This window comes from Pleurodeles waltl, chromosome 3_1, assembly GCF_031143425.1.
Source record: "Pleurodeles waltl isolate 20211129_DDA chromosome 3_1, aPleWal1.hap1.20221129, whole genome shotgun sequence".
NCBI lineage: Eukaryota > Metazoa > Chordata > Amphibia > Caudata > Salamandridae > Pleurodeles > Pleurodeles waltl.
Window position 1 is genome coordinate 1,556,938,537 of NC_090440.1, and position 20,499 is coordinate 1,556,959,035.

The 20,499-nt window shown below is 45.5% G+C and overlaps 1 protein-coding gene across 1 annotated transcript in view; it reads left to right on the forward strand.

The window, feature by feature from the left end:
- Positions 1–20,499, forward strand: part of CYTIP (cytohesin 1 interacting protein) — a 153,517-nt gene that overhangs the window by 95,564 nt on the left and 37,454 nt on the right. The window contains exons 4-5 of the mRNA XM_069221537.1: positions 10,014–10,280; positions 10,620–10,952. Of these exons, the coding sequence (XP_069077638.1) occupies positions 10,014–10,280; positions 10,620–10,952 (600 nt within the window). The remainder of the gene's footprint in view (positions 1–10,013; positions 10,281–10,619; positions 10,953–20,499) is intronic.

Genomic DNA, 20,499 nt, shown 5'->3' on the forward strand with positions numbered 1-20,499 from the left:
TGGGAAGTGTGGCAAAAATCAATCCCAGGGAGCAACATTCTTTAAAAAATCCATCATGGCTGAAACAGATTTTTGGTGGTTACATCTGGGTGAGCCCACCCACTGGTGTGGCTCAAAATCCTAAACACACCCTCTCCTGCCCTCTCCTGCCCTCTCCTAATCTAATTGTCTCGGGTTGCAGAATGAGAGGGAGATGCTGGGTTGCTCCAAATGTCCTTCCCTGCCTTTGAAGACCAGTTTGGCAGCCCTCCCCTTTCTTGCTTCCCCATCTGCTGAGGTAGTTCTCCTCCCCCAGGCACATCCTTTGTGTCCAGTCCAGGCCACTTCACACCTCATCAAGGCAGCCTGGCCAGGCTGCCAGAGGCTGGCCAATCAGAGAAGGGCACTATCAACATGTATGGTAGAGTTTAAAACTCTTTACCTGAACTAGTTACAATCCTACAATTGTAAGCTGTGGGATTTATTATAACAATTAATTTGATACCAAACTCGAGGTATCTGACACTTAAGGGGGCTTTGTCGCCTATGGAGGCCATTCACTACAGTGAGGGAAAAAATAGTGTGACTGTTTTACCTCACCAGGGCTTATAAAACTATTTTCATAAGGTCCCTGCTTATAGAAACACGGCACTCAACCCTAGGGGCACAGAGGGCACACCTTAGGGGTGACATATTTAAAAATAAGCTAGTTTAAGACATTGGAAGTACTTTTAATTCCAAAGTCAAATTTGCATTCAACTTTATTTGAAAAGGAGCCAGCAAGGCAGGCCTGCCTTTAAAATGACCCTGGTCACCACAGCAGTGCACCTATGGGTGCACTACCTGTGCTGGGGTCCCTAAACCTGCATGCCCTACCATATACTAGGGAGTTATAGAGAGGTTGACATAGGCAGTTATAATTAGCCTAATTTGCATACTTATTATATACAGAGCACAGGCCCTGGGACTGGTTAGTAGTACCCAGGGCACCATCAGAGTCAGGAAATCAGCAGCATTGATGGAAATCAGCAGCAAAAGATGAAAAATGGGGGCAAAACATTAGGGAGACCTCTGAAATCAGCCCTTTTTCTCACAATGGCCCTTTGATTTTGGCTAGCCAACATTTCCTCTATGGGTTCCTGGCAATAATTGAGCGAAGCCAATGGGTGGTATAATCTCACTGTACTATTTTGTGCAGGCATGAACCCTTTTACTTCAGATTTAGGGCTTTGAAATCCTCAAGGAAGACAATGCTGTAAGAATCTCCATCCCCGTTCATAGAGTTATTTCAAGTAAGTATAACTCACGTCCTAAGGTAACTATAACTCGTACCCCCACCATGCCCAGTTTTGTCATCCACAATTTTACTGCAGATATTACATTGATATTATCAATGATGTTATCAAACATGTTAGGAGTGCCATAATTTGTGGTGTAATTAGCAGTGTATGTTGAGGGTGCGAGTTATAGTTACCTTACGACACGAGTTATAGTTACTTGAGAAAAGTCTAACAATAACTGGTGAATTTCAATGTTTTGTACATTTACAATATGAACCTAACTATAATGTCCCTGTAACCTTTGGTTTTCTAAGTGAATTTGTATATGTTTTTTTTATTCTATTTCCTAACTATTATGTCCCTGTAACATTTGTTTTTTTCAGTGAATTTCTATGTGTTTTTAACGTATAGTATTTGTCATTACTATCATTATATATTTTATTACTATACATTAATCTAACTAATACATGTGAGAAAACAGGGCTGATTGCAGAGGCCCCATAACTTTTTGCCCCCATTTTCCTCTTTTTGCTGGTGTTTTCCTGACTTTGATGGTGCCCTGGGTACTGCTAACCAGTCCCAGGGCCTGTGCTCTGTGTAAAATGGATATGCAAATTAGGCTAATTATAATTGGCTAAGTTAACCTACCTATAGGTCCCTAGTATATGGTAGGGCATGTAGGTTTAGGGACCACAGCATAGGTGGTGCACACCTAGGTGCACTGCTGAGGTGCCCAGTGTCATTTTAAAAGCAAGCCTGCCTTGCTGGCTGCTTTTAAATTAAAGTTATATGCAAATTCGACTTTGGAATTAAAGGTACTTCCAAAGTCTTAAACTACCTTATTTGTACATATAAGCCACCCCTAAGGTGTGCCCTATGTGCCCCTAGGGCTGGGTGCCATGTAACTATAAGCAGGGACTTTATAAAAATAGATCTATAAGCCCTGGTGAGGTAAAAACAGCCAAATTCGTTTTTCCCTCATTGAAGTAAATGGCCTTCATAGGCTAGAATGGGCAGACTTTATTTTAAATTTTAAAGTCTCCTTAAATGTTACATACCAAGAATTTGGTATCAAATTGATTGTTATAATAAATCCCACAACTTCCAGTTGTTGGATTTAATATAACTAGTTCAGATAAAAAGTTTAGACTTTACCTAAAAAGTTGCCAATTTCAGCTCTGCATTGTTTTTGCTGCTGTGCTCTGATTGGCCAGCCTGCAGCAGCTTCTGCCAGGTTACCTTGATGAGGTGTGAAGTGGCCTGACTTCACACAAAGGAATGTGCTTGGGGGAGAGAATCTCCCCTCAGCAGATGGTGAGGACGGAAGGGGGAGGGCTGCCAAACTGGTCTTCAAAGGCAGAGAAGGACATTTGCAGCACCCAACAACACCCCCACATCCTGCAACCCCAGACAATTAGGTGCCCCCTTGATTAGATTAGGAGAGGGCAGGAGAGGGGTGCGTTTATGATTTTTAGCCACACCAGTGGGTGGGCTCAGCCAGATGTAACCTCCAAAAATCAGATTCATCCATGTTGGATTTTTGGAGACTGTTGCCTTCTGGGATGGATTTTTGCCACACTTCCCAGGAAGTGGTCATCACAGGGGGACGACCCTGTACCTGATTGGAGGATCAGGACCCCCCTGCTTTTCACCCAGGAGCAAGGATAAAACTGGCAGATCTGACCCCACACCTCAGATCCCTACCAGATTTCAACAAGAAAGGAACTAAAGGAGAAGAAGGACTGCCCTGCTGGACCCCTGGCCTGCACCTGGACCTTGCACTCAGAAGGACTGCACCAGCTGCACACTTGGGCTTCACCACAAGAAGGACTTTGCCTGGCTTCAACTGGTTCAAGGAGGGACTCCCTGTTTGCTACAGGTGAAAAATTGCTATCCAGAGTCCCCTGCACCAACTCCTGAAAAAGTGACCAGCTGACCACTGTCCAGTGGCCAAAAAGGAGTTTGCGCCAGGTGCATTCTGGGAGTTGAAGTCCGCACTTCCCAAGGACCATCACAGAACTTCTGGACCCTTGGGGTGAGCTGTGGACCCCAAAAGAACCTTAAAAGAACATCTGGGTGAAGCCCCAGAAGTTTGGAAAAGATTGGAGAATTTTTGAAAAAAAGCTCCATAAAGTGACCGACCCGACGCGGAAATTCTAGCCGGCTTGCCTCAACCGCGACCCGGCCTGACTTCGTGGTTCGTCCCGGTAAAGAAAAACATCCAAAAAAGAGACTAAGTCCGAAGGTAAAAAGTTGACCGGGACCTCCCAGCCATCGAATCCGAGAAGGGCTCCACGGACGTCGGATCAAGATCCAGGTTTACCCCGGTCGAAGGATTTTCATCTCGAAAAAACTACTAAGTCCGAAGGTAAAAATCACCACCGAGGAAACCGACTTCGCGTATCCGGACAAGGGCTCCAGGAGGTCGGATTCAACTGGCAGGTTCGTCCCGGGGAAGAAAAACATCAAAAAAGAGACTAAGTCAGAAGGTAACTTTTTAACCGAGGCCTCCCGCGACTTGTAGCCGAGCAGGGCTCCATCGCGGTCGGCCTGAAAGTTTGACTTTGCCCCGGTCCTGGTGCAACCAGATGACCCGATTGGCGCTTTTTGTTTCTAAGCGCTAGAAAATAATAATACTTTAAAAATTCATAACTCTGGTTCCCCTGAACCGATTTTAATCGTTTTTGTGTCATTTTAAAGATAAAAATATAAGCTATTTTTATAAATTGGTTTTGGATTTTTAAACTGTTTCCTGTGTTTTATTTAATTACTGTTTTGTGATATTTGAATGCTTTACACTTTGTCTCCTAAGTTAAGCCTTGACGCTCGTTGCCAAGCTACCAAGGGTTGAGCTGGGATTAATTTACTGAGACCTAACTGTACCTATGTGGAGGTTAGTGGCTTGTTGCTAGGTGTAGGTACCTACCTGCCCTACCAATAACCCATTTTCCAACATAATTGGAAGCAGCGACGGGATCCTGTACTTGTGTTCAATATCACGTTACAGTTTTGGGTAAAACAAATTAAAAATCCTTTAAATTGTCCTAGTGCAAAAATTGTTTTTAATTTTTAATTTGGATTAATTTCAATTATTGAATTTTTGTAATTTTTCTAAATTCTTGTTTCCAATTTTTGAAAAAAGTTTTTGTTGACACAAAACTAGGGAACCATGGAGCTTGATCTGGCTAGCCTACCCACACTGACAGTAGTCCAGCTTAGGGGGTTGTGTATTGAAAGAGGGTTGCCTGCAACCACTGATCTCAGGAAGCAAATCCTGATCACATCCCTGACAGCATGGGCTGAGGCCCAAGAGGTAGAGTCAGAAGAAGCTCCAGAGGAGGGAGAAAGAAGGGAGGATGCTAGCTCTAACCACTCAGGGGAGGGAAGGCATCTAACCCTAAGTGAGGATGAGGAAGAACGGTCCTCAGTAAACACAGTCACTAGGGGCAGATCCAAAGCTAGTGGTGGGAAGGGGGTCCTTTCAGGAGGAGAGAACCCATCCATCAGAGAAAGAGAGCTGGAGGCCCAGCTAGCATACATAGCTTTGGAAGCAGAGAAGCTGGCCCTAGAAAAGAAAAAGTGGGCATACAAAGAAAAAAGAGATGGAAGCAGCGATAAAGAAGCTGAGGTGTCCATGGGTGGGGGAGTTTGCCCCAGATTACCCAAGGGGGTAGTTCCTGCTTATGTAGAGGGGGATGACATAGATAAGTGGCTAGGGGCCTTTGAGAGGGCACTCCAAATGAGGAGGGTTAGGCCTCAATACTGGGGTTCCCTTTTGTGGGAGTTGGTCCCCAACTCAGGGAGGGATAGGCTTCTGACCTTAAGGGGGGAGGAGGCAGATTCATACCCTAGTATGAAGAGGTGCTTAGCCAAGAAGTTTGGTCTGACCCCAGAGCAATATAGAATGAAGTTCAGGGACACCCAGAAGGTCAGTACCCAGTCTTGGGTTGACTTTGTGGACATTTCACTAAAGGCACTAGAGGGCTGGATTATTGGTAACAAAGTAGATACTTATGAGGGGTTATACAATCTGATCATGAGAGAGCACATCTTGACCAATTGTATCCAAGAAAGGTTACGCCAGCATCTAGTGGACTCTAAGCAGACCAACCCTAGAGAGCTAGGGGAGGCAGCTGATGAGTGGTTGAGAACCAGGGTGGTTGTCAAGTCCCAGGGGGGAGACTCCAAGAAGGGGGGGACAGGTCCCCAAAAACTTAAGGAGGGAGGTGGTAAGCCCACCACAGAGACTCCCTCTGTACCCCAGAACCCTAAGAAGGAGGAGAGTAAATCCCACTCCCACTCTGACAAGCAGAGACAGGGAGACCCAGGGTTAAAAAAGCTCTTGGACAGTAGGGCTTGCTTTGACTGTCAGCAGACAGGTCACTTCAGAGGAGATGCAGCCTGTCCAAAGAAGGTGGTTAGCATTGGGCTGTCCAGTGTAGCCATAGAGGAGGATTCCTCAGAAGATGAAGTCCTCCTAGCATTGTGCTGGGAGACAGGACCAGATGGTAAGCTGGTGATCCCTGAGGGTGGGAGTAGGCACTTCCACCACATTCAAGTGAATGGGATCCCTACCACTGGCCTGAGGGACACCTGTGCCAGTCACACTATAGTGAGTGACCGGTTAGTGACCCCAGACATGTATGTCCCAGGAAAGACAAAGAAAGTCAGGATAGCCACAGGGGAGGTCACCTCCAAACCTGTAGCCATAGTGCCCCTAGAGAGGGAGGGTATCCTTGACTGGTTTAGGGTGGTAGTCAGTGCTGACCTTCCCCTAGATTGTATCCTGGGCAATGACCTCCCAGAGGTGAGTCTGGTCACAGATGGGGTGGTCGCCCAAGGCGCCCCCCAACCCAAAGTCCTGGGGAGTCAGTCCCTACAGTTAGGAGACAGGGGTCCCCAAGAAAAGGAAAGAAGAAAAGGAAGGGTAGACCACTCTTAAAGAGAGTTCCAGGGAGCCAAGGGCCTTCTGCCCCAGTAAGGGGGGAGCCCAGAGATGGCACTGGTGAGGCCTCACCTGACCCCAAGGAAGTCCTGAGTAGTCAGGCAGCTGTCCAGATGCAAGGTGTTGCCCCTGCACTGACAGAAGGGAGAGTGGAAGGAGGGTGTCTGCCACAGGAGGTGGTAGCCCCCCACTCTAGACAGCAAGAGGGGTGCCAGGACCCCAAAGATGCCCCTAAAGCAGCTCAGCCACCTGTCAGTGGAGAGCTTAGGGTGTGGTTCTGGGTACTGACAGCTGTCAGTAGCCTCTGCTGGGTGCTAGCCTTCCAGGCAGCACTGTACTTGGCCTGGGAGGCAGACCCCAGGGCCAATAGCAAAGTAGGCCCCCTGACCCTATTGGTCATGGTGGGGTTGCTCAAGTGTTGGGTGACCTCTTTGGGTAAGCTAGGTGTTGCCCTAGCAAAGTTTGGAGTAGGGGAGGTGGGCACCTCACTACCCAAGTTGGCAGAGAGAAAGGAGGAAGACCCCCCTAGAGGAAAGTTTCAGTTTGTGTTGGGTCCTTTTACTGTTGGGATGGCTTCACTACCCATAGGGAGTGACCCTGACAGGAGGAGATAAGGCAGAGTAGGCCCTGCAAAGGGACAGCCAGTTTTCTTCACTGTCTTCCTCGCCTAACAAGCCAGGAAGACTCTCCCAGGGTTGGGCTGAGTCTCCTGGGCGTGTGGGCTGTGGGGGGGTTGTGTGAGAAAACAGGGCTGATTGCAGAGGCCCCATAACTTTTTGCCCCCATTTTCCTCTTTTTGCTGGTGTTTTCCTGACTTTGATGGTGCCCTGGGTACTGCTAACCAGTCCCAGGGCCTGTGCTCTGTGTAAAATGGATATGCAAATTAGGCTAATTATAATTGGCTAAGTTAACCTACCTATAAGTCCCTAGTATATGGTAGGGCATGTAGGTTTAGGGACCACAGCATAGGTGGTGCACACCTAGGTGCACTGCTGAGGTGCCCAGTGTCATTTTAAAAGCAAGCCTGCCTTGCTGGCTGCTTTTAAATTAAAGTTATATGCAAATTCGACTTTGGAATTAAAGGTACTTCCAAAGTCTTAAACTACCTTATTTTTACATATAAGTCACCCCTAAGGTGTGCCCTATGTGCCCCTAGGGCTGGGTGCCATGTAACTATAAGCAGGGACTTTATAAAAATAGATTTATAAGCCCTGGTGAGGTAAAAACAGCCAAATTCGTTTTTCCCTCATTGAAGTAAATGGCCTTCATAGGCTAGAATGGGCAGACTTTATTTTAAATTTTAAAGTCTCCTTAAATGTTACATACCAAGAATTTGGTATCAAATTGATTGTTATAATAAATCCCACAACTTCCAGTTGTTGGATTTAATATAACTAGTTCAGGTAAAAAGTTTAGACTTTACCTAAAAAGTTGCCAATTTCAGCTCTGCATTGTTTTTGCTGCTGTGCTCTGATTGGCCAGCCTGCAGCAGCTTCTGCCAGGCTACCTTGATGAGGTGTGAAGTGGCCTGACTTCACACAAAGGAATGTGCTTGGGGGAGAGAATCTCCCCTCAGCAGATGGTGAGGCAGGAAGGGGGAGGGCTGCCAAACTGGTCTTCAAAGGCAGAGAAGGACATTTGCAGCACCCAACAACACCCCCACATCCTGCAACCCCAGACAATTAGGTGCCCCCTTTATTAGATTAGGAGAGGGCAGGAGAGGGGTGTGTTTATGATTTTTAGCCACACCAGTGGGTGGGCTCAGCCAGATGTAACCTCCAAAAATCAGATTCATCCATGTTGGATTTTTGGAGACTGTTGCCTTCTGGGATGGATTTTTGCCACACTTCCCAGGAAGTGGTCATCACAGGGGGACGACCCTGTACCTGATTGGAGGATCAGGACCCCCCTGCTTTTCACCCAGGAGCAAGGATAAAACTGGCAGACCTGACCCCACACCTCAGATCCCTACCAGATTTCAACAAGAAAGGAACTAAAGGAGAAGAAGGACTGCCCTGCTGGACCCCTGGCCTGCACCTGGACCATGCACTCAGAAGGACTGCACCAGCAGCACACTTGGGCTTCACCACAAGAAGGACTTTGCCTGGCTTCAACTGGTTCAAGGAGGGACTCCCTGTTTGCTACAGGTGAAAAATTGCTATCCAGAGTCCCCTGCACCAACTCCTGAAAAATTGACCAGCTGACCACTGTCCAGTGGCCAAAAAGGAGTTTGCGCCAGGTGCATTCTGGGAGTTGAAGTCCGCACTTCCCAAGGACCATCACAGAACTTCTGGACCCTTGGGGTGAGCTGTGGACCCCAAAAGAACCTTAAAAGAACATCTGGGTGAAGCCCCAGAAGTTTGGAAAAGATTGGAGAATTTTTGAAAAAAAGCTCCATAAAGTGACCGACCCGACGCGGAAATTCTAGCCGGCTTGCCTCAACCGCGACCCGGCCTGACTTCGTGGTTCGTCCCGGTAAAGAAAAACATCCAAAAAAGAGACTAAGTCCGAAGGTAAAAAGTTGACCGGGACCTCCCAGCCATCGAATCCGAGAAGGGCTCCACGGACGTCGGATCAAGATCCAGGTTTACCCTGGTCGAAGGATTTTCATCTCGAAAAAACGACTAAGTCCGAAGGTAAAAATCACCACCGAGGAAACCGACTTTGCGTATCCGGACAAGGGCTCCAGGAGGTCGGATTCAACTGGCAGGTTCGTCCCGGGGAAGAAAAACATCAAAAAAGAGACTAAGGGGGTTATTCTAACTTTGGAGGAGTGTTAATCCGTCCCAAAAGTGACGGTAAAGTGACGGATATACCACCAGCCGTATTACGAGTTCCATAGGATATAATGGACTCGTAATACGGCTGGTGGTATATCCGTCACTTTACCGTCACTTTTGGGACGGATTAACACCTCCTCCAAAGTTAGAATAACCCCCTAAGTCAGAAGGTAACTTTTTAACCGAGGCCTCCTGCGACTTGTAGCCGAGCAGGGCTCCATCGCGGTCGGCCTGAAAGTTTGACTTTGCCCCGGTCCTGGTGCAACCAGATGACCCGATTGGCGCTTTTTGTTTCTAAGCGCTAGAAAATAATAATACTTTAAAAATTCATAACTCCGGTTCCCCTGAACCGATTTTAATCGTTTTTGTGTCATTTTAAAGATAAAAATATAAGCTATTTTTATAAATTGGTTTTGGATTTTTAAACTGTTTCCTGTGTTTTATTTAATTACTGTTTTGTGATATTTGAATGCTTTACACTTTGTCTCCTAAGTTAAGCCTTGACGCTCGTTGCCAAGCTACCAAGGGTTGAGCTGGGATTAATTTACTGAGACCTAACTGTACCTATGTGGAGGTTAGTGGCTTGTTGCTAGGTGTAGGTACCTACCTGCCCTACCAATAACCCATTTTCCAACAATACAGCACTAAAATAGAGCAATCGGCAAACTCCTAGAAAGAGATCTTTCATATTTTTAAAGAACTTACCCTCTGATGACTCACCAATAGAGGCCTCTATTGAACTCAGTAATGAGCTGGCAGTTCACTTTCCGTAGAAAATTACCGACATATACTCTTCCTTCCTAACTACAACCACTCAGGAACTCATGAGTGACAAGTGTGCCAATTCCCAGCCCTCAGGGATTTCACTTGCAGCTTTCCAGCCTCTAAATGAAGCCTCGGTTATAGACCAAATCCACAATATTAATTCAGGATCCCCTCTTGATCCCGCCCCTTCCGCCATTATGGCGTTGGTCTCTGACATGATTGTTCCACTATTGACAAGGATTCTTAATCACTTTATAAATTCAGGAACCCTGCCGCATTCCCTTAAACATGCCATCATTGAACCACTTGAAAAAGCCTAAATTCGACCCTACGTTGCTCAGTAACTACAGGCCCATCGCCCTTCTTCCAATTTTACCTAAAATTATGGAAAAGCATCTCAATAAGCAATTGACATGCTTTCTTGAGGACCATGAACTCCTAAACTCTACACAAATGGGATTTAGACCCCAATACAGTACTCAGTCAGCCCTCCTGGCAGTCACTGAGTCCACTCAGCAACTTTTAGATCAGGTAGGTCACGCAGCCATTATTTTATTGGATCTCAGTGCCGCTTTTGACACCGTGGATCACAACACCCTCCGCCATAGGCTCTCCAGAATAGGGATAGAAGGTATAGCATTAGCTTGGTTCTCCTTTTTTCTTACAGGAAGAACCTTCCAAGTTTTGGATCGTTCTTTCTTGGCCGATATTTTTCCCCTGACCTGTGGAGTCCCTCAGGGCTCTTCTCTAAGCCCTGCTCTTTTTAATATCTATCTTTCCTCCTCAGCTAAAATTGTAAAACCATATGACCTCTCAGCGGTCACCTATGCTGACAATATTCAATTAATAGTATCTCTTTCCAATACCAAGGATCCTTCTCTAATGAATCTCTCCCTCTGTTTAGTGGACATCGGTAAATGGATGAATCTGTCCAAACTGAAACTTAATGAAGGGAAATCAGAGGTGATGATCGTAGGCAATGACGCTCCTTCTAACCTTTTGGCTCTGTATCCAGAGGCTCTCAGCAATTTCCCTCCTCCTAAGGATCATATAAAGAGCCTTGGCTTCTGGCTGGACTGTCGCCTAACAATGGAACAACAGTCCAAAAATATTTCTTCCTCCTGCTTTGGTCTCCTTAGAACCCTAAGGAAAATCTTCAAGCTTCTACCCCTTCTGGCCAGAAGAATTCTTATTCAGGCCATGGTACTCTTGTGACTTGACTATGGCAACTCTCCTTTTCTCAGCTCTCCTGATTATGTAGTGAAGAAACTCCAGGTCATACAGAATGCGGCCGCAAGATTACTTATGAATTTACAGAGACATCATTCAGCCAAGCCAGCCTTAGCTGCGCTTCATTGGCTACCAATAGAACAGCGTATTCACTTTAAAGCCCTATGCATGTTACACAAAGCCCTGCACAACATGGGACCCCACTTTCTTAGATAAACCATTTCCCTTTTTGCCCCCACTAGAATGCTGAGATCCTTCACCACCCAGCTAGTGCACATAGCACGGTTTAAGAGGTCTTCATGGGGAGGTAACTGCTTTTCAATAAAGGCAATTTGGAATTTGGAATTCCCTATGCCTAGAACTCCAACAAAAACCTTTGGAAATTCCATTCCGGGAAAAAATTAAAAACTGTCCTTTATTCGATCTAACTTTCTTTCCCTTGTCTGTCAATATTTTTTTGCATCAGAAGCTGTTACTTCCTTTTTTAGCGCTGGGAGGCCTTTGGGTAGCTTTGCGTTTTATAAATCTTTTAAACTAAACTAAACTAACCACCGCCACACACGGCCTTCATCTGTGCGAGGCAGCAGTTGGCCATAGGGCCTGCAGCCAGGCCCTAGGGCCAACCCCCTATAAGCACCCAACCTTGCATGGCCTTCACCCATTCGCAGCAGAGGTTGCCTACAAGACCTGGCCTGCAGTTAGACCCTGCAACTAACCCCTTAACCACCCAACCCCATGCTGTGCATGGCCCTTTGGTTGTGCGCAGTGGGAGTTGGTCGTGGCCTCTTGGGTGTGAGAATAGCTGTGAGAGGTTGTATATGGGGGTGAGATTGGCTGTGAAAGTGTCTGTCTGTGTGTGAGAGTGTGCATATCAGTGTTTCAGTGGGTACATCAGTGTGTGTGCGAATCTATGAGTGGGTGCATGAGGGTGGCAGTGAGTCTGTGAGTGTGTGTGTGTGAGTCTGAATGGGTCTGTGAGTGGGTGTGCAAGTCTGAGTGGGTCTGTGAGTGGGGGTGTAATTAAGTGCGATTGTGAATAGGTGTGTGAGTGGGTGCACAAGTGTCTGAGTGGGTCTGTGAGTAGCTGTATAAGTGTTTGAGTGGGTGTGTGAGTGGGAGAAAGATTGAAAGAGAGAGAGAGAGTGTGTGAGGGAGAAAAACAGTTTTTTCAGACTTTGATGTCTGATATACGTAGAATGAGATATTTGTGCACAATTTAAAATAAAAAATGTATCTGTCATTTAAAAAAATACAATAATTTGTACTTTATAAAAAAAAAAGAAGGAGAGGAAGACAAGTCTAGCTGGACTCGAACCCTCAATGCTCAGTGTGAAGATCTGCAACCTTCACACTGAGCTATTGCTTTGCGTTTGTTTTAGCCCTTTATGGGCTATCAGGGTTTGCAAGGGAGTCCTCAAGGGCTCCCCCACGGTCCCTATATATTTTTTTATTTATTGTGAGACAATGGGTGTGACAGTGTCTGTGTGGGTGTGAGAGCGGATGTGACAGTGTCTATCTGGGTGAGAGGGTGGTTGTTAGAGTGTTTATCTGGTTGTTTGAGTAGGTGTATGAATGTATATCTATTTTTTTTTCCACATTTTGCAAAATCCGCGGATACACCCGTGGATTTACACCGGGGGCACGCTGAGCCCTGCAGATCGGTCTGCAGATTTCGGGAACCCTAAAAAAATAAATTTAGGACACTTGAAGACCATTTTGTCCTATTTAGCACAAGTATATAACACCCATGGGGTCAGGGAACCTCTACCCTAATCCCAACATGTACATTCAGCCAAGATTTCAACCCTGGGACAATTTCCTGATGAAATAAAATGGCTCCTGCAACATTCCAGCCAATCAAATCCTCCCTGCGGCGTGTGAATCCGCGAAAATCCATGGAGAATCAGCAGCACTAGCTATCTATTTTTTGTGGACTTAAATTACTCCGAAACTACTGAACGGATTTACACCAACCCAAAAAAACAGCGTTCTGCTGAGCAGAATCTAGCTTTTTTCCCAAATTTGGTGTAGTTCCATTCAGCGGTTTTGGCTGTAGGTGTGTCTAAAGAATAGAAAATCCCCATAGACACAGAATGCAGAAAAAGTATTATGGGACCCTCCCCTTTATTTTGACCCCCACTTCACTGATGACCCCTAAACTTGCAGGACAGCAGCGGAACTGACCAAAGTATAGGTTTTGAAAAATTCATAAAGATTTGTCAAGTGGTGACAAAGTTATTGGAAAAACAAAAAACACTCCGTCCATGGAAAAAATGGTCCTATCTATAACTACCTAGTGAACACCACTAAAAGGTCATATATATATATATATATATATATATATATATATATGTATACATATAATGATACATAGTACGGCACACCTAACAGAAACTTATTATGAATAATCAATAAATAATTAAACAAAGTCAAGCATCAACTTTTAATACATATTAGAAAAGTCCATTCTTATTCAGTGTTTTGAATAGTTGTTCCTCATAAGTATACACATGTCTCCATAATGGTACAACTCAAGCCGTGTTTGACAACACCTCCATAATGATACAACTCAAGCCAAAACGTGTTTCGTCTTGGGAAAACTCCAATCCAATCCCAAACGACTTCTTCAGGGCTCCTAATCCTCAAAAGGTTGACCAACTTCAACCGTCATCAAACAAAGTCCATGAGATACCAAATGAAATTCGAACAAAATGCGCTCCACAAACCCCCAGCAAAGGAGACAGAGAGAAGCGAGTACGCAACCCCCAACGCGGTAAGATAGGAGAAACGCGAGTGCGCGACTCCCAAGCTGTTCGAATTTCGATACGATCTGGAAGTCTAATAAAGGCTGGTGTACCGGATATTTACTGATTCATGGATCCGATACCTGCATTTGATGTGTGAAACCGTACATTGGAGTATATAAACCGTGTGACAATAGATCACTACCTACTTACCAATTGGTATCTCATGGACTTTGTTTGATGACGGTTGAAGTTGGTCAACCTTTTGAGGATTAGGAGCCCTGAAGAAGTCGTTTGGGATTGGATTGGAGTTTTCCCAAGACGAAACACGTGTTGGCTTGAGTTGTATCATTATGGAGGTGTTGTCAAACGCGGCTTGAGTTGTACCATTATGGAGACATGTGTATACTTATGAGGAACAACTATTCAAAACACTGAATAAGAATGGACTTTTCTAATATGTATTAAAAGTTGATGCTTGACTTTGTTTAATTATTTATTGATTATTGATAATAAGTTTCTGTTAGGTGTGCCGTACTATTTATCATTGTTTGTTGGGTTGTTCAAACCTGTAAGGGTTGGGGGTGTTCCCTTGTGCAGGCACCCTTGTTTTCCTTGCTTTCATGCTTACTTGACCTGAATTTATGCCATTTATGATCCTGAGCGCCTACATAACCCCAATCTTTCACCCCACTATTAAAGTTCTATATGTATACATACAGCCTAGTGGCAGTGGCCACTTTGTAGCTATAGTTAGGACCTAGTTTCGATAGAAAAAGCATTTTTTTATTTGCCTATATCTTTGGCGCCAGTTGACAAATCTTCATGAAATTGTCCAAACAAATTCATAACTCAAGTGAGCTGCTGATTGTAAAGTTTCGGGGTGATCTGTCAAGTGGGGGCTGAAAAAAAAGGGGGGTCCCAAAAAGCTTTTCCCCCATGCATTTTTCCCTAGATATTTTGAACAATGATAGCTCAGAAACCACTGGATGGAAGTACAACAAATTTGTCAGAAAGCTAGGGTTTGGTCCAGAAAGTTAACTTTTTGTGATTTGCTGTAAATCTGCTCAGTAAAAATCCAAATTTCTTTATATAGGAACGTGAAAGCTCTTTGAACACTCCTAATCTTGTGCTGAGATCTGATAGGCTTTCAACACATCAACAAGGAAGTGTTGGCAGCCATGTTGGGACTTGACTTCAGTCGAGTCCCAGAAAAAAAATGTAAAAAAACGAAAGTGGCCGGGGCAGGGACACCCTGACCCCTTATCTCTGGTGCTAAAAAGCATTTTTTTTTAAATTCACTGCATTCCCGGCAGATCTGACAAAATGTTTTAAAAAAGTGATTGTGTTTTAATAAGCCCCTAGGTGGGCCAGGTCCCCACCGCATTGTTATTTTAATATGAGGGCCCGCCTGCCACCTCGCTTCCCTGGGGACTGCCTCCTCCCCGGGGTTACAAACTAATTCAATGCGGAGTGCCACCCGCCCCCCCTGCAGCCCGAGGACTGCCAGCTCCCACGGACTTTTAAGTAATATGACGTGGAGGCCACGCGGCCCCCGCTGCCCCAGGGGCCATCATCTCCCCAGAGCTTTCATGAAATATAATGTGGGTGGTGTGGTATGCAGCCCCTCTGCTGCTCCGGCAACCGCCACCTCCCCGGGGCTATGCTTGTTGGAGGGGGCCCCCCTTGAGGAGCCGCTGATGGCCACGAGGACAGCTGACAGCTCCCAACAAGCAAAAGCAAACAAAGTCTGGCTTTTGCAAGAGAGCTGCCAAACCGTGCTTCCTTGCAGAAAGCAGAGTTTTCATCTGTCTTCCCTGGACACAAATATGCGGGCAGGGAAGACAGATGAAAAGATTACTCCCACAAGCAGGGAGTTGCTATGAAAGCACTTCACTGGTTGGAGGTGCAATGTCAATTTCTTTCTCCCACTCACACACACACTCAGACCCCTCTCATACCCCCACACACCCACTCACAGACACACTCAGACTTTCCCACCCCCAGTCACAGACCCACTGAAACCCTCATGCACTGACTTACAGACCCACACAGACACTGAAGCACCCACTCTCCGAACCCAGGCAGACACTCTCACAGCCACTCTCACCCCTAGAAAAACCTTCTCACATCTATTCTCACACCCAGAGAGACAGGCTGTGGCCAACTCCTCCTGTGCATGGCCAAAGGGCCATGTGCAGCATGGGGTTGCGTGGTTAGCTGGGTTGGCTGCAGGGTCTGGCCACAGGCCAGGCCCTGCGGCCAACCATCACCAAGCACGACCAACCAAACTTTTGATTTAACAATTTGTTTTTCATAATACTACATATCCCATAATGCTTCATTATGGACATGATTGGGACAGTATAAATGTGAGTCATGGAAAACGCATTCATGAGCTGTGAGCAAGACCTTTTGGTCGAAACACATCTGTGGTGGTTTAGGTGTTGAAATTCTTTTTAAATAAAACAATGTACTCTACTGGAGTGCAGCGTACGAGCAGTCTATGTATATATATATATATATATATATATATATATATATATATATATATACATATATATATATGTGTGTGTGTGTGTGTGTGTGTGCGTGTGAGGAGTTGGATGATATACCAGCATGCGTACCGTCTCTCCCTCAGCCTCCCGCTAATGCTACGACGTTCATCTTTTTTTCCCAGAGGACAGAGAGTGCTATCCCTTTAAATATGACTGCATGGATGAGGAAGGGGTGGAGCCCCGTAAGGCCCTTTATGCTCAAAATCCCTATGTTTACCTGGCCTGGGGCCTGGGGCCTGCAAGTGGAGCGCACACAGCTGGACGAGAGTTCACCCTGGGATGTGTCGCAAGACAAGGACAGGTCCTTATGAGAGTTGCTGGAGGTCACCGCTTCAAAACAGATGGCAAGGTTTCAAACCGCATCTCATGAGCCAACCAGTCAGAGGAACACAGCATCAGAAAAGCCCACTGCTGGAGAGGGAGCCGGGGCAAGCCATCAAGATACCCAGAGTCCTGTTCACATTCTAGGAGGGACATGGCCTTGGCAAGTGTGTGCCAGATTACAAACGTGAGGGTTGTGGGCAGGGTCACAACCTAAAAGCCCATAGTTCACGACCAGGAAAGGGGTAATTGCGGGTGGGCACACTTCATTGTCCTAACAGAGTCCCCTTGCCTATACTACCTTTTCACAGTCAGGTACAGTAGCACAAAAGTATCATGGTACTACCATAACTAAGAGGGGAAGGTTAGTGGTAGCCACGCCCAGTGGGCATACTTATGTGTCGTTCCTTGGTTTTTGCTTTTATCAAGTAATGTATTTTTCATCTAGATACTTTTCTGCCATGTGCACTCCCGGATGAATGGGTAATAGGTTTACCAGTAGTAGAAAGAAGATACATTTGCCTGTCGTATTCTCGTTTCTCCAGAGATACTCAGCAAGGACTCCTTCGGTTCCGAACTGATACCTGGAAGAGAGAAAGAAGATGTTACATCCAGGAAAATATATCTTTAGATAGACAATATAAACACCCAATAAATCCCTTAAACCCAATTTGAGCAGTTGTTTTCTCATTCCTGATAATGCCAAGGCTGACAAGTGGTAATGAATGCAGGCATAAGTCCATCTGCACAAGATGGAGGGCGCAGTAAAACAACTATGAGAAGGCCAATGGAAGCTATAATGGGCTTTCACAAAACATATGAGCCAAGCGGAAATCGACTGCACTGTTTTTTTACAAATACTATATGTGCCCAGGGTTAAAACCTCTCCAGAATATCTGTAGGACAAGTACAATTGACTATTGTGACCAAGCAAACAATTTGTGCCTGGCGCTTTGATACCCTTACAGAAATTTGTCTCAGGTGAGGATCCTGTAGCCTTTTTCCTCAACTTCGAGTGCGCCACAAGGGCTAGAGCATGTCCAGCAGAATTTTGACTCTTTTATCTTGCTCCACTGTTCACCGGGAAGGCCCAAGCTTCATATCAGATATCCAACAGGGATGGTACTTCTATCTATGACAACATCAAGAAAATGGTTATAAACCTGCTGTGGGTGTATGACGAGATTCATCGCCTTAAATTACGTATGGAAACAGGAACGTCAGGTGATACACCTAAGACACTGTTTTACAAGATAAAAGATGCAGGGGATAGGTGGCTAAACCCACAGGAGTCCAGCAAAGAGGAAATAATAGAGAAAATACATCTCAAGCAGTTTCTAGAAGCCCTGCCATTCCCCAATCGAAGGTGGTTAAGGCAGCATGCGAGCCTCACACTTGAGCACACGGTTGAGGTGACTACCTCATTTGCCCTCATTCATGCTTGGGGTAGCTTTCTGGATTTAAAAAAAAACCTCAAAGTAACTCATGCTTCGTAGTCAAAGGTGGGAAAAGACCCAACAAAACCCAAGAGGCTGGGAGAAATAGGAACATGCACCCTGAAACGGTGACCACACCTGGACCACAGTTTTGTGAATGTGGGCAATGGGGCCTCATAGCACGCTTCTGTAAACAGAAAATGGAGACGAATGAATAAGAACCGATGGACATTAGTTATGAGCATGCTCCATTATATATACTCAGGAAATGGGAGCTGTTTATTATGTAAGTCTATAAGTCAATGATCAGTGGGTGAGACCCCTTTTGGACTCCGGGTGTAAGCAATCCGTGGTCAGAGCCACACTGGTACAACCATCTCAGATTATCCGCTATAAAGTAGTAGGAATACGTTGTGTACATGGGGACTCAAAAACATACCCCATGGCCCATCTTCTTATAAGCAATGCCTTGAAATAATAAAACATTGTTGAAATAGGGATACTTCTGGCCCTCCCTGAAGAAATCATACTTGGAATAGATAATCCTTTCTTCTTAGATCTTTTACGTGACAACTTAAATGCTTTACCATCTGGTACTGATACCCTACCTCCAACAAATGCTTTTCTTACCCCTGAACCATGGGTCCTTGACAAAAACTTTAGAACAGCTCAACTGAATGTTAGTACTTTGCTAAACTCTTGGCGGTCCACCAAAGCTCAACAACTCAATCCCACGGTATGGTATACCAGGTTTATTGTTCGGAAGAGGTTGTTATATAGGGTTGGCCAACTGGATGATAAACCTCTGCTACTGGTTCCTATTGTCTTTAGGGAACAAGTGCTTTTCTTTGCCCATTTTGTTTTTGTTAGGAGGCCATTGTGGTACGGAGTAGACTAGCCAAGCAGTCCTGCGTCATTTTTATTGGTCTGGAGTTTACACCCAAGTTAAGGAATACTGTCAGACCTGTGAAGTTTGTCAGAAGAAAAATCCCTATCAGCCTCCAGGGGTTCCCTTACAGCCCCTCCCTATAATTGGAAAATCATTTGACAGGGTGGGGGTGGATTTGATAGGACCTCTACCCAGTTCCCCAAATAGAATCCAGTATGCCCTGCTCCTCAATGACTATGCTTCCCAGTACCTGGAGGCCACATCTCTAAAAGCCCAGAATGCAAGGGTTATAGCGCAACACCTTATGGAAGTATTCACCTATATGGGCATCCTGAAAGAAATCCTTACAGATCAGGGGACACCCTTTGTGTCCAAACTCATGAAACAAGTTTGTGAACAATTAGATATAAGACATCTAACGACATTGGCATACCCCCCCCGGTCTGGTGGAGAGGCATAGGGGGAATCTCAAACTGATGTTGAAATATTTTTTTAGCAGTCAATGGTAGAGAATTTGTCTTTCGGGGACAGCTGAGGAGTAGCCTTGGCACCGTCTCTAGTTAAATTCCTGTTTGGGCATCCACCTCATACCCTCTTGGAAATTACAAAAGAGGCGTGGGAGAAGGATGCATGGACTGAAGCGCAGGATCTGTTGGATTATTCCAAGCACCTTAAATCCCGCTTAGGAAAACTGAGGACATAAGCACAGGAGAACCTAGAAAGGCGCCAACAGGAACACAAGTATTTCTACATTAAGGGGAAGAAATGGAGGCTTATCAGGTAGGCGACTGGGTCCTAGTCTTCTTACCCTCCTCCCCCACAAAGATGAAAGTGGAGTGGCAAGGCCCTTACAAAATTACCAAAAGAATAGGCTGGACTACCTATTGCATACAGATTTCCCCCAGGATGGAACAGAAATACCATATTAACCTCCTTAAGAAATGTTTAGGATCACCCCCTAGAACAGTACAAACCATAATACCAATTACAGTGACTGATGTCAATGTCAATCCTGTCAATCCTGATCTCCTAGTAACAGAGAAGAAAGAACTCAACACTCTCTTAGGCTCTTTTGTAGACACCTTTTCTGACCTGCCAGTGTGGACCTACCTTGCAACCCACTCTATCCCCACAGAGGAAAGAGTGTTCATAAAGCAAAGACCCTATAGTGGCCCTCCTGCCCAACGCCATGCCCTGCAAAGTTAGATTCAACAAATGCTGGAGATGAGGGTCATTGTCCCCTCTACCAGTAATGGGTGTTTCGCAATTGTATTAGTCCCTAAACCAGACAGTAGTATACGATTTTGTATGAACGTCAGAGCAGTAAATAGGGTCACCAAGCTAGAATACTACCCTCTATCTAGAGTGCATGAAATGGTTGAGCAACTAGGAGAGGCCCAATATATCTCCACCACAGACCTAACAAAAGGCTATTGGCATGAACCCTTGGAACCCCATGACCAAGAGAAGACAGTGATTGTGGCTCTGGACGGGTTCTATCAATTTACGATGTGGGCCTTTGGGCTTCATGGGGCACCAGCCACATTTCAGAGACTCATGAATACCCAAATT